The sequence below is a fragment of the Gnatocerus cornutus genome, chromosome 9 (assembly GCF_029298725.1).
Source record: "Gnatocerus cornutus isolate USDA-ARS CGAHR chromosome 9, icGnaCorn1.1, whole genome shotgun sequence".
Taxonomy (NCBI): domain Eukaryota; kingdom Metazoa; phylum Arthropoda; class Insecta; order Coleoptera; family Tenebrionidae; genus Gnatocerus; species Gnatocerus cornutus.
Window position 1 is genome coordinate 15,213,192 of NC_142241.1, and position 13,137 is coordinate 15,226,328.

The 13,137-nt window shown below is 43.4% G+C and overlaps 4 protein-coding genes across 4 annotated transcripts in view; 3 read left to right on the forward strand and 1 right to left on the reverse strand.

Moving 5' to 3' along the window:
• The window catches only part of dtn (transmembrane protein 132C dtn), a 28,528-nt gene extending 17,519 nt beyond the window's left edge, over window positions 1-11,009 (forward strand). Inside the window, exons 4-11 of the mRNA XM_088044681.1 lie at window positions 778-936; window positions 1,637-1,844; window positions 6,842-6,985; window positions 7,033-7,794; window positions 7,840-8,822; window positions 8,873-9,294; window positions 9,349-9,509; window positions 9,559-11,009. Coding sequence (XP_087900807.1) covers window positions 778-936; window positions 1,637-1,844; window positions 6,842-6,985; window positions 7,033-7,794; window positions 7,840-8,822; window positions 8,873-9,294; window positions 9,349-9,509; window positions 9,559-9,573 — 2,854 coding nt within the window. The 3' untranslated portion in view covers window positions 9,574-11,009. The remainder of the gene's footprint in view (window positions 1-777; window positions 937-1,636; window positions 1,845-6,841; window positions 6,986-7,032; window positions 7,795-7,839; window positions 8,823-8,872; window positions 9,295-9,348; window positions 9,510-9,558) is intronic.
• Window positions 2,563-3,664, forward strand: LOC148169181 (uncharacterized). The gene has a single exon (XM_088044716.1). The coding sequence runs from the start codon at window positions 2,616-2,618 to the stop codon at window positions 3,618-3,620; it is 1,005 nt and encodes a 334-aa protein (XP_087900842.1). The 5' UTR covers window positions 2,563-2,615; the 3' UTR covers window positions 3,621-3,664.
• Window positions 10,995-12,102, reverse strand: mRpL16 (mitochondrial ribosomal protein L16). The gene is made up of 4 exons (XM_088044723.1): window positions 11,849-12,102; window positions 11,734-11,799; window positions 11,526-11,683; window positions 10,995-11,476 (listed from the first exon to the last, which is right to left on the reverse strand). The coding sequence occupies exons 1-4, from the start codon at window positions 11,871-11,873 to the stop codon at window positions 11,018-11,020; spliced, it is 708 nt and encodes a 235-aa protein (XP_087900849.1). The 5' UTR covers window positions 11,874-12,102; the 3' UTR covers window positions 10,995-11,017.
• LOC148169183 (regulator of telomere elongation helicase 1 homolog) lies at window positions 12,099-13,091 on the forward strand. Its single transcript, XM_088044735.1, has 3 exons — window positions 12,099-12,190; window positions 12,459-12,864; window positions 12,911-13,091. Exons 2-3 carry the CDS (start codon window positions 12,742-12,744, stop codon window positions 13,079-13,081), a joined length of 294 nt encoding a protein of 97 aa, XP_087900861.1. The 5' UTR covers window positions 12,099-12,190; window positions 12,459-12,741; the 3' UTR covers window positions 13,082-13,091.
• Window positions 13,092-13,137: the final 46 nt, after the last annotated feature.

Below are 13,137 nucleotides of genomic sequence, written 5' to 3' on the forward strand. Positions count from 1 at the left end.
GTTCCGAATTAAGGATTTAATCGACAAAAAAAAGATGAAACACTCATCAATAACAGCGCGCAGGAATTTTCAGCGTCTCCAGAGTGAGTGTGGGTGCGTCGTCATCTGGAAATGTCACATCATCAAGATGTAATTACATTTTCGGTTTGATGTAACGCGGGAATATCATCTGCAGAAACGCGGTGGAACCTTTCAAGTAAAGAGTAATAGTGCGAATTTAGGTTGCGACTTGGAAGACACTGAAGTGTGTTGGCAGCGCTGTCATGTCTAACATGACGTTTTTAACCTGTCAAAACCCCAGAGAACATCATTTTCCCCCTGTATAATTTGCAATAATTACCCTCTCTGACTACAGACGCCGTTTTTCCTGTAGTGCCAATTTTAAAATGCGGCTCCGTGATTGTTTTAGTTTTTACGGCTCTCTAGCAAATGCCGCCTTGTAAATACCTATTTCAGTGATAGAAACCCACTTCCTACAATGAACTATATTTCTTGCAAGTTAATATTCTGAAAGAATATTAAAATTCCCCCTCTCGCGATGATGTATTCTCTTCCAGACAGCGCTAATTGAGCACGTTTCTGTCGTTTTTTCCTCGCGAATTTATCGCGAGAATACGTTCCCCTGTACATCTTCCCTTAAAAATGGCACCCTCTGTTATTTGGAGCGTATAATTGTGTCAGTCGTGAATTATAAGGGCCCCCGTAACGCAGCCTCTAATTTGTACCTGTAAACTTCCGACTTTAAGGATAATGAATAAGCTTGCGGTTTTGTTCCAGGGGCCGAGTGAAAAGCGGCGTTCGTCTATTGGAAGCGGTAGGAGCGGGAGATCCAACGTGGAATATGACAGTGGACATCAACCCCCGTCACACTGGAGCTTCGGTAACTTTGGTCCGGCGTGAACCCCCAGATTCGGAAGTAACAGCGTCAGATGGCGAGTAAGTTTGGGGTGGTTTTCGCACGTTATGATTTTTACGAGGTGGATGAGTATTGCTCTTTGGGGATTAAGAGGACGAGGGTCCTTTTTCAAAGGATGTGGGTCATAAATACGAATCAAGCTAAGTTAATGCGAGGTTGTGGGGGAGGATTTTTACTCTCAAAATGGGGCTTAAGTTCAGTTACGTCGGTAACTTGCAGGTTTAATTAGGAGCTAACAGGTATTTAGTATCTTATAACTGAAATTTATCAGCTAAATTAAGCTATATTCTAGTCAGAGAAATGTGCATGGAATTATTAATTGACGGCGTGTGGGTGTTTATCGTCGGTGTTAACAGATTGAATGTATTTCGACATTGAGAGGAATTTAAGAGTTTGTCATCCGAATCATGATTAACATAATCGAAAATTCCTCGCCTAACACAAAACAAATAAAACTCTGTTTATAGCGTGTTTATGACGCCCATTCAATCACTCGATTTTACATGTCATAAAAATACACTTTTCAAACATCGTTATCAAATTTTTACGATCTCGACTTTCCACCACGAACCTAATTTTTCCGCAACGATTTCATTTACTCTGTTTGCGAATCGCACCTTTCCAACGAGCCCCACACGTCCTCTAACTTCCAATCTCGACTGGTCTCTACGTCCTAAAATCGAAGTCGCCCCCGAAACGATCTGACTCGTTTATTTCCAGCGTAACGGAGCTATTTACGTGGTTACTGGAGGTTGGGGAGGACGACACCGAACCCTACGAGGGAGCAAGAATCGTCTGGTCTGCTAAATTCGAGCCCCATCAAGACGACGCCGATAATGGAGAGATCCATCGGACCGAAGGACGGAAATCAACCACTCGATTCGATGTTCAGAAAGACGACATACAAGCCGTGGTTCCCATCAGCAAGGTGAGTGCTTCCGGGGGAAAACTAATCGAACGGTGACTTTTTCTTTGGTGCCTCTTAAATATTCGTTCCATGAGGGAGTGGTGACGTCACGTGCTCACTCTACTCTCGATTTTGATACATTGTGTTCTTGTTGACGTTTGTCGGTTTGTAAATATGTAAATTCCCTATTTTAACGTACGATTTGCATTCCTCTTCGCTCGGATAGTGCATCGTTGCATAAGAACGTGCCTCCACCTAAATCCGTTGCGAAGAAAAATCGAAGAAACGCCAGATTTCGTGCTCCGCGAAACAGAAAAAAACTGCACCGGTTGTTCGTACAGGCGTTATAATTCTTCGTTTCGTGTAAACGGCGCCATTTCTATTCAATTATTTAGCTCCTGGAGATAATACAAGCGCACACGAATCTTAACTAAAAGTGGGAAATTCCCACATAACGATCGACACATTGCTGATGCAAAGGAGGGCAATCTTGCAAGTGGTCGTTTATTGCCAACATGTTATGCTAAAAGTTCTAATGAACTGCTTAGAGGGGCAAATTGCGGATGCCGCCCCTTTCCACTTCAGCCCGTAATGAAATTCTTCGACATCTCTGTGTGGAGAAAAAAACCGTTTTTTTTTTCTCTAGTTACACAAACAACCACCCCATTCTTCGAATCTGTGTCAAGTTCCAAATCAAATTTTATTTCGATCCGAGTCAGAGGTCGCAGCGATAAGTCGTGATTTCATCGCGCCAATTCTCTAGTTTAGTGTGTTACCAAAACTGGACCAAAAATGTCCAAGTATCTCCTCGTCCTCGTGCTCTTCGTGGTGAAAACCAACCTGTGTCCCGACCGATGGGCGTTGAACGGAGTCGATGTGTGGACCCACCGTACCATCAACGGCCAAGGCGAACATCGAAAATCCGTCAATATCTACGAATTGGACAGTCACGAGATGATCGATGTCACTAGAGCCAACGTGACGGTGTTGTGCGACGGCATGATTAAGAATTTCAACAAACTCAAGTTTCTTTGGCTGGCCAACGCGAATATCTCCAAGATTCAAGCTGGGGCGTTTCAGAATCTTCCGGCGTTGACTCGCTTATCGTTGGCTGTCAACCGTTTGTCGACAATAGAGAGATATCAGTTCCAGAATTTGGAACGTCTTGAGGTGTTGTATCTTTCGAAGAACCAAATCGAGAATGTGGACGAAGACGCGTTCTATGATCTTACAAACCTGAAGAAGATCTATCTGGACCGAAACAACATCCAAGAGATCGATTCGAAGTGGTTTTTGAAGAACACCCACCTGTCGGTTATCGATTTGGCGTTGAATCGAATCAGTAAAGTGCAACGTGGTGCTTTTACGTTGCTTCCGAACAGTTTAATGAAGATTGGGCTTCAAAGGAACCAAATCGAAGGGCTTGAAGCAGAGGCGGTGGTCAGTGAGGCAACCGAAGAACAAGTCCCGTACGTCACTCTTCATTTGGACCACAACAACTTGACGCAAATCCCTCGAAGCTTCTTGACCAGTATGGATGAGTTTCATAGTGTTTTATACTTCAATTGGAATCTTATAAAGTGTTTCGATCCTGAAACTCTCCAGGTTTTGAAGACGGTCTCTGTGGATCTCCACGCCATTGGTAATCCGCTGAGTTGCGATTGCTTGGAGGCGGCGACCAACTTTGTCAAAGATAACGAAATCAAAGCTGCATTCAACTTTAATTCTTCTTTGAAGTGTCAAGTTTCGGAGCTCAAACCGGACAGTTGGAGCCCCCCTGAAAGCTACTACTTCTAAGTCGATGTAATAAAATGTGTATTAATAAAAGTTTCTGGAAAGTCGCTCGTAAATAACACACATAACTCAGATAAATTAAAGAGGTTACGAGGTCGTCAATGCTCGTGTGGCAATTGTTTGTTTAAATTTTCATCTTCGGCGCCATAATTAGAACGGATGGTCCTTGGGAGTTGAAGAATGATCTTTTAGAGTCGGAGACTTGCCAACAACGGCGACTGGATTTTATCGCGGCTCCAGACGGCTCTATAAAGACTTGATGAACCGAACACGACGGATCGATATGATTTTGAGGGGAGCACAATCGAAATTATACAGTGCGATCCGCAAAACTTTCATCAAACGAATTGTAAATGCAACCCTGTATGATGGTAATAGTGTGTTTAGGGGGTGGGTGATCGATAGGCAACCCAAAATACAATGAGGACGGTGTAAAAACTCGCTGTTGTTGGCATTTCTCAATTTCCAATCTCCAGATAAAAGACGAACGTTAATGGAAAATGCGACATGCAGACGTGACTGGCTCGCTCGTCCTGGGACAAGAAGTTTTTTCCAGCGAATTACCTAATCTCTGATATTCTCATCAAGCAGCGGCTACATTAATGAAGCACTTAAAGAAATTGAAATTGTCGATTAAAACCCAGCGCCTTAAAAGCATTGCGTGTCTTCTGATCGATCGTTCTAAACCTTCGTCTTTTTTCGTTTTTTTTTTTAGGGGTTCGTTCGGCTTTAACCCTCTGTCCCAATATTGGTTCACAGCGATAACACCTGAAAAAATCGGTTTATCGTTAAACCAAAGAAATATTTCAACGGGTTTCAACGTAAAATCAATGAGTTATCTTCCCTTGTTATTCCGCTTTGATACTATACACAGTATCTAATTACTGGAGACTGGCATTATCGATTTCGCCCTCGTATAATTTCCCTTCAGGCGCTCTGATAATTTTTTCCAACACCCTACTTGAGCCGTAAATCGGCTTTTATGGCCTATGGTGAACCACGAAACGTGCTGCGATAATACTCAACTGCTAATGAAATGTTTTCGTGTGCGTTGGAACATCAAAGGAGGACGAAGTCGAGCTGTTAGAGCATCAAACTCATTTCTTGGAGCATATTTAAGCTGGTAATCAAGTTGCTGGAAATTGTTTAGATTAGGGGGAGGCGGCGGGATCGGACGGGGGAGGGAGGGCATGTTTGGACTTCAAACACTGCGGAGGTGGAAGCCAATTTGTTGAAAAAACATTACCGCGTCTGAGCTGGCTCTGAAATCCGTTTTTAGGCGTTTTAGATAAAAATTTGTATTATATTCGTGTAGAATATGATTAATAAGTATATCGGGATTCCATAATTGGCGTTGAAAACGAGCGAAAATGTGCCGCCTGTTGGTGAACAAGAACTAACGTAAGAAAATTTTGACAATTGTGTCCTGTTGCGGATTTCGTTAATTTGAACTCAGAAATTTTCATCCCTTCAACACTCCCACTCTACATTAGCTAGTTCTCTGTAATTAAAATACTTTACTTCAAAATTTGACACTGGAAAATTACTCACTATTTCAGGTGAGTGGAAAATCGTGGCCAAGTCTTTTGTTTTCCGGAGCACACTGGGTTTTATATTCTTTTATAGAAATGCTGCATATTTAGTTATAAGACTCAAAACAGATCTTTTTATTGGTGAATTGGAAAAAATCGTGTATTAAACATGCGGCAAAGGGTATTTTATCACACGATTGGACTTACTAAATTAAAAATTGCAGTCATCATATTTTGCTAGGAAACATGACATGGCCCTCTCGGTTTTTACCATGAACACCTGCATAATTGACCAAAAGCTAACAAAATGTGTAATGATTTATGACGTCATAAATCCCCACTATATTCTCCATAAATACGCCGCAGAGAACGGATTAAAATGATGAATTAATTTTGAATTATTTAACACAGATGGAGACAAAAGAATCCCGCAATAATTTGAAGATTAAACTGAAATCAAGATTAATTTGATTGCTCGGGACACTTCTAAACGACTCTTTTGTTAGTAAATACCAACATCACGGCTGAAAAAATCCAGCAATCAGTATTTTAATTTCAGCTCGAGATGTACGGTCGTCTTTTATGATCCTTCAATTGCAGCGGGATCTTGTTTTTTTTTTTAATGAAATTTATTACGGAAAGCTACCATGTTATTTGTATTCTTTTTGTTCTTCTTCATCTCCATTTTAATACAAGCTCATTTCGCACTGATGCCAACTTTATGCCTTGTTACGTCGCATTTTCTTCTCCGAACACAGAGTCGCAAGGATTTAAATTTATAATCTGTTAATTCAGTCGAAGTTAACAGAGAGAGGGTAATCCTCGGTGACGTAATGACAGAAAATCATAACCAGAGGTGAACTCGGAAGACTTTTTACTTATCTTTAATATCTAAAGTAAACATCGATCGGCGGCGAAAACGGTCGACCTGGAAGGTTTTTTTTCTCGATGGAAAATTCACTTTGACGATGGAAAAGTGTTTTTTTTTTCACCGGACGATGAGAACAAATGGTGGAAGGAAAGGATGTGCTGCTTTCGTTTTATTGTGATGGGAGATATGTGAAATATTGGGTTTCGATATTGGATATATGGCTACTCGACGATGCCGTAACTTGTACGAAATTTTATTTACAATATTCGTGGAGAGGATTCAAAGATGTGAGCTCAAAGGTTCGTTTTAATCACGTCGAGAGGGGCGTTTTTTTTGCCCATTTCATTTCTCGATTGATTGCATGAAATTGTAACTCGCATTTGTACGTGAGTGGGAATTTTCCGAATCTGCATTTTCCGCTTAAATGCTCTCAAAGCTCCATTTTCATATCTTCTCGAGCGAATCCTTTTCGGGTCGCATTAATCGCGCCTCATTACACTCTCGTTGTTTTTCCGCGAAATGACGAGAAAAATGCACCACCAATTTGCGTCTCGTTTAATGACGTAATAGCGTCGGTGGAATTAAGGATTATCAAGTCGGAATAAGACGGACGGACGGCTCACACTCACTAAAAGCAATTTCGTTAGATTTATGACATTAGAAGACGTCTGGGAGGAAAAACCTCGCAATGACACAATGACTGAGGAACAAATTCAGAGCGAATTCTTGACTCGTGTAATTTACAGACGACATTCTGGGGATTTCTCGTCTGAAGGAAAATCGCTGCAGTGGTGTGTTATTGTTGCATTTTATTGTTGCAGAACTGGGAAGTACTAAACACTGCGGTTTTAACTGGACGCCAGGTCTCGCAGGCTATGAAAGTTTTTATCGTTTCTCAAGCCGGAAAAGCGGCCGACGTCACGTTCCAGGCGTCGTGTCATTCCGAGGACGACAGTGTGTTGAAGGTACGTGCACTCTTTACATTGTATGGATCCGATCGATTCTCTTTCAGGTCTCCTCGTCCTGCAGCTCCGTCTACGTGGACGGCAGTGAAGCCCGCGGTTCCGTTAACGGCTCCGTTCTCGTCAAGTACGGCACCTACATCGGCTTGGCGCGTTTCACCGTCTGGATGCCGGAATTCCCCTTGGATCTTCAAGTGAGCGATACACGACTCTCCCAACTGAAATCGTGGAGAGTCCCCGACTACCACCCCAGGTATCTTCCCCCTAAAACTCGTCTCGTTTCTCCCCCATCACTCACGTTTTCCAGTGGGGTGAAATCACGTCGGAAAAAGCGCTCGTACAACAGCAATTGGGGAGGGTTGAACCCCCCCGACGACATGGGGAACGTCGTCGAAAAGCCCGTTTGTCGTCTGAGGTACCAGCAGAGCCCCGTCGAGGTGTACGCGCACTTCATGGCCGTCGACCATGATTCTGGGAGGATCAGTTATCTGATCAATCGGAGGACGTGGTTGAGGGTCACTGATTTAGTTCTGCCTTTGTTGAGGGTGAGTGATCCGCGCATTGCGAGTCTCCATGGCAGGGTTTTGCAAGGGCGAAGCATGGGGAGGACGGAAGTGCAAGTTTTATCCCCCATTACGGGAAGGGTGATCGGGGCGAAGGAGATAAGAGTTGGCAACGACAAAGTGGGGCTGTCGCGACTACTCGTCCAAGTCGTTTCTGGGTTACAACTCAACATCTCACCAGATAGCTCGATCGAAAATGGGTACATCGCCGAGACGAGCGTCACGAGAAAGCTAACCGCGCAATATCAGGTACTCTTTGTTATTTTTTTGGGATTTTTGTAACTTCAGTTGTAGGAGGGACTCTTGGATATTGAGTTGGAGTTTTCCGATGGCACCCGGACCCCATTAAGGGACATTGCCGATTCCGACTACCATCTAGTTGTGGAGAGTTTGGACCCGGAGGTGGTGGCCTTCGCCCCGATGGTCGCGTCCCACCATCCCCGAGTCATCGCGGTGGGTGAAGGCAACGGAGATCTTCTCCAGGTCACACTTTTGCTAGCTGAAGAGTGTAGAACCAGTACCCGTCCCAAAGTCAAAGGAGCAGGACCCCTGGCCACTGCTTCGGCGTCTGTAACAGTGGACTTCACCTCCAGCGATCTCCAACACCGCCCCGACATCTTACAGAACGATGGGGGCTCGTACGGGGGCTCAAAACGCGATTTCCAGGACCTCCAGGACATCCTCAAAGGCACTCCCTTGAAAGACGACAACTCGCAGGAGCCCAACGTCCAAGCCCGGCAGTACCAAGGCGGCAAAGGCGTCCTCCGCCAACACGCCACCTCCCATCTCACCCCTCTGGAAATCAGCATGTACGTCCTTTTGGGAACTTTCTGTTGCGCCATCGTCGTTTTCGTCGTCTCTTGTGTGGTTTACGCGTCGAAATTCAAAGCGGAAGAGAGCGGGATCGCTACCGGTGTCAGGGCGGCTCCGGTGAATCCCGGAAGTTTGGTGGTTCATCGTAAACCAAGAGAAACCACGACGAACGCCCACGATTGGGTTTGGCTGGGGCGAGCGACGTTGGACAGCTCGAATCGAAATTCGGCGGCGACGAACGCGAACGGAAGCGAGATGAGGATTACGACGAATCCGCTCAATTTGAATTATTGCGATCCGGACGATTGTTTAGCGACGAGCTTTAGCAATCCTAGTCATATCGAACTGCCGAGTTCGACGCAAGGAGACATTAATTCAAATAAGCCGATTGATAGTAATACGTATTGTAAGAGCAAGAGCACTGCGGCTACGGTGGGGAGCAGCAATGACGATCTGCAAGTGTGGTGAGTTTTTGTACCGATTGCGGTCAGTTGTAATGAGGTGTTATTGTTAGGAATAAGCCTACGCCGCCGCCGCCGCTGCCGCCCCACGGGGTGCCCCTGCCGCCGCCAGTGGAGGATTACCGGCCTCCGGTTCCGCCCCATCGGAATATTGGTACGACGTCCGCTCCTCCAGAGGCTACACCTCCTCGTAAGCACCACCATCACCACCACCACCGGAACAGCAAACACCAGGAGAAGCATCATCGAACTCCACCAGATTACGGTTGGAGTGTTGGTGCTCAAGACGAAGATATAGTCATGACAGCGAGCCAAGAACCAATGCGAAGCGTTTTCGAGTTTGACGATGAACCCCCGCCGCCGCCGCCGCCACCTCCAGAGGATGAAGTGAAAATGAGAAACAAACCGGGGAAGACCGACGAAGACAACGTGCAGTTTGTGCAGTACCCAAAGTCGCCGAACTCCAACGGGAACGGTGGGTTTTTGGGGTTGATTTGTCGATGGTGGATTGATGGGGGGGCTGTTGCAGGAAGGAGTAGTGCGGAGGTGAAACGCGCCACCATCGTCGGGAATCCGATGTTTAGTAATTCGGAGAATGGGACGGCTCCTGCGGGAGATCTCCAGGGATTGGACGACCTCCAGCTGGACATGGACTACGACCAAATCATGCACTATTTCGATAATTTGAAGGTATATTAGTCGGAGGTTTCTATCGAAATGAATGTGTGTTTTGTTTCAGGAATCAAACGCCTGAGTAGAAGAGATCATTGCAAAAATCCGAGACATTTTATTATCGTTCAGCGAACAATACCGCGCTAGCGCACTCAACGGCAACATCAGTCCAAGCCACGTGGTAAATATTAACCAAAGTTTCGATTACTTCTTTGACCATTTGAGTGAGTCGTACGCTTAAACAACCTCGATTAGGGTCAATTAAGAATAGATGAGCCTTCGCCTTCTTCTTGTATCAATATGTATACCCGTACTATAAAACATGCAATCTGCAAGACTGATATAGCTTGTTATTTAGTTGAGAGGGTCGCGGTCTCAAGTTTGGGCCGCGCATCTACGAAAGACATGTTATTATATATTCATATGTAGAATAAGGTTCGTGTGCACGATCCGATCGTGTAGACGGAGCTTTAGACGCAACATATTCAAAACGCAATACTTTTATTAAAAGGGGTACAACATCGAAACGAAAAATGAAATGTTTAGAGGAGGTTTGCAGTGATCTGATATAATCTAGTCAAAACCGTTTTAGCTTTATTTTATGTATTTTATACAACGTACGAATTGCCATACTTAATGTAAGCGTTACTTAGCACAAATATGGTTCCTGAGGTTGTTTTCGTTGGACGCGGAGATTGGAAAGTCTCCGTCGAACACGCCCTCTTCATTTCTATTGTTTCATGGAATTGTGTACAGTTTTGTATAATTGTGTACATAGTAGATTGTATATTAACCCTGACTGAGGCTAAATGGGGTTCAAGTTTCGTTGATAGTATTATACATTGGGTTCTTTCCGTGCATGAATACTCGTTTTATTGTAAATAGACGCTTTGAGGAGAGTATAAGCTTTAGGTCAGTTCTAGTCCACCTCTACATAAAATTTCAATGTTTAGAGAGCTTTCAACTTAGGCCTCTGCACTTAATGCAAGCTTTTAGTATAAAACAAAAAAAAGATTTCCGATTTGCGTACGGGTGCTCACTTTTTTCTCTTCCATGACACACTATACAGTATTAATCATTTTGTGTTCGTTCGATATTCAGTTCGCTTATAAATGTATATATCAAAATGAAATTATCATTGTTAATGTTAGAAACTTCCCCTTGAGATTGTGCTTTCGAGATACAAATTCAATGTTACGATGTAGTTAGAATATATTCGATTTTAGTGCGTTTTATACAATAACATTCCCTCCTGCTGCGCTAAAGCTTCATTTAGATTAGACTTTTGTATAAACTGATTATTTTGAACCAAAGCTGACGGATCGTGTGTGATCGACATATCAGAAATTGTTTGCCCACTTTCCCCCCCACAAAGTGATGAAATTTTTCGGTTAGTGTAAGCAGAATTGTATGTCATCCATATAAATTGGTGTAAATCGAGACAACTGATATATGTACAAGTACAATATGTAAGTTACCATACAAAATCAGTAAAATAAAGTATTTGTAACTGTCCCACCCATTTATTACAGATATTTTCCTAAGAATTTACAATCAAAAGGCGACAACCACCGCTGACATCCTCCCATATTGTTCTGTATTACATATTTCATAGTATAGTCGTTCTGATTGTTTTCCTCTCTCCATTTTTCTTGTTCTTTCAGTTCGTCCATCATTTCTTGCGAAACCGCCATCGCCTGGAACGGCAACTTCATCGCGACATCGTGTAAAACGGCTTGAACCTCCTTATACTCGCACTTGCCTCCAACTTCCAAAATGATTCTCCCAGCTTTGATGGGGACTACGTAATGATCAATAGCCCCCTTACCACCGCCCATTCTGTGGCCTTGTCCTTTGCGCGTTACCGGCTGCCACGGTGCATCGACTCTCCAGATTGCGAACATTCTATTTGCATCGATTTTTCTGCCAATCGTCAATCTCATCATTTCAAAGTGTTGCCACTTCAATCTTCCACCCCCGAGGGCCTGAAAGGTGAATTAAAAGCCTATTTGTAAAAACAGTTGATCTACCCACCATGATTCCGTACTGTTTATGCAGGAGGAAGTTGTGGACCGGCTCGGGCCCCCGCATTAACCTCAATCTCTTCTGCATTTTGGGGGCCCTCACACCTGGAGTGTAAGTCGGGACTTTGTCCACGAATCTCAGTTTGGGGCGCTCCGGGATCTTTATATCTAAAAATCACGAGGTTAGTGACAGTTGGGCGTGTTTTTAAGGGGGTTACGGTCGTAGTTGGGAGGCGGCGGAAAGTATTTTATGCCACATGACTGCAATACTGAGACGACGGGGACTGAAATTCATTGAATTAATTTCTACTATAATAATTATCATCGATTTACCTCTGAGAAGCTTTTGAATGTTCATCGCACAATTTGAGGTTAAATTCTAAAAAGTGAGGTTAACTACTTGACAACTTAACATGTAGAAGTAAAGAAGCTCTTCACAAAGTCGCGTCAGAGCCTTAAAAGGTTAAAGTCTGAAGGAAATGCGAGATAATTCTCTTTTATTTAAGGGGGTGAGTTCAAAGAATAATTTTAAGTTTTATTATTAAATTTGCAACTGACTGATCTGACCAATCTGACGAAACGAAAGTCACCAAATTCTGGTTTGACTAAATGTGTGTGATGTGCGTTTGACAATTTTCCTTTAGTTTTTGGAGTTTTATAACTGAGTTTATAATGGTGAGTTGCAAAAACGTTTGTTTTACCTATTACCAACAATTCGGGCGATATTCCGCAGAAACATCGCAATGTTAGTAAACATAAATAACTTCACTTTTTGAGTGGCGTTTTTCATTGAAATTCGCTTTCCAACCCACACAAACTTAATAGACACACTTATTAGTTACGCTAGAATTTTTGATATTTTCGCAATTTTGTTTTTCTTCTCTTGTTAGAGTTTTTAGGAGTTTGTAAACATAACCTCACTTTTATTAATTCTTGTTTGCAGTCTAAACTCTACATTTTGTTCGAGCACGCCACCGGCTATGACGTCTTCAAAGTGCGAAAATTTGAAGAAATCGGCAAGCTGCTTCCTCAAAAAGTATCAAACGTCGTTTTCATATTGAAAACATTGATTGAAAGTCATCCCAAAATGACCTCTTGAAAAGTTTTTGGCCAATGCCTCGTTTATTAAGCAAATTAAACAAATATTTTACGAGTTATGCCTCCTCATCTGTAACTACCAAAACAGGGACAACTCCAGATATCTGAGGTCCTTGGGGCAAGTACTCATGGATTTCATCCAGAACATCCCGGATGGAGTCCTGGTCTTCTTCCCGTCGTACCCCATAATGCTCAAGTGCCAACGCTCCTGGCAGAAGTGTGGAATTTGGGGCACCATCAACGATACCAAAGTAAAAACGACGTTGAAATGAAACGGAAATAATTCCACGATTTCAGCCGATTTTCGTGGAGCCGAATGATAAAGTTACCTTCACCACAACCATGAAGGAGTATTACGCGAAAATTAAGGACCGCAACTCTAAGGGGGCGATCTTCATGGGAGTCTGCAGAGGTAAAGTGTTTGATCACACTGAAGAAACGTTATCTTTGCAACACCAAAAATCGTGAAGTAAGGAGGTTTAAACAACGACACACCGGCGACGAATTGCATCGTCTTGAAGCCA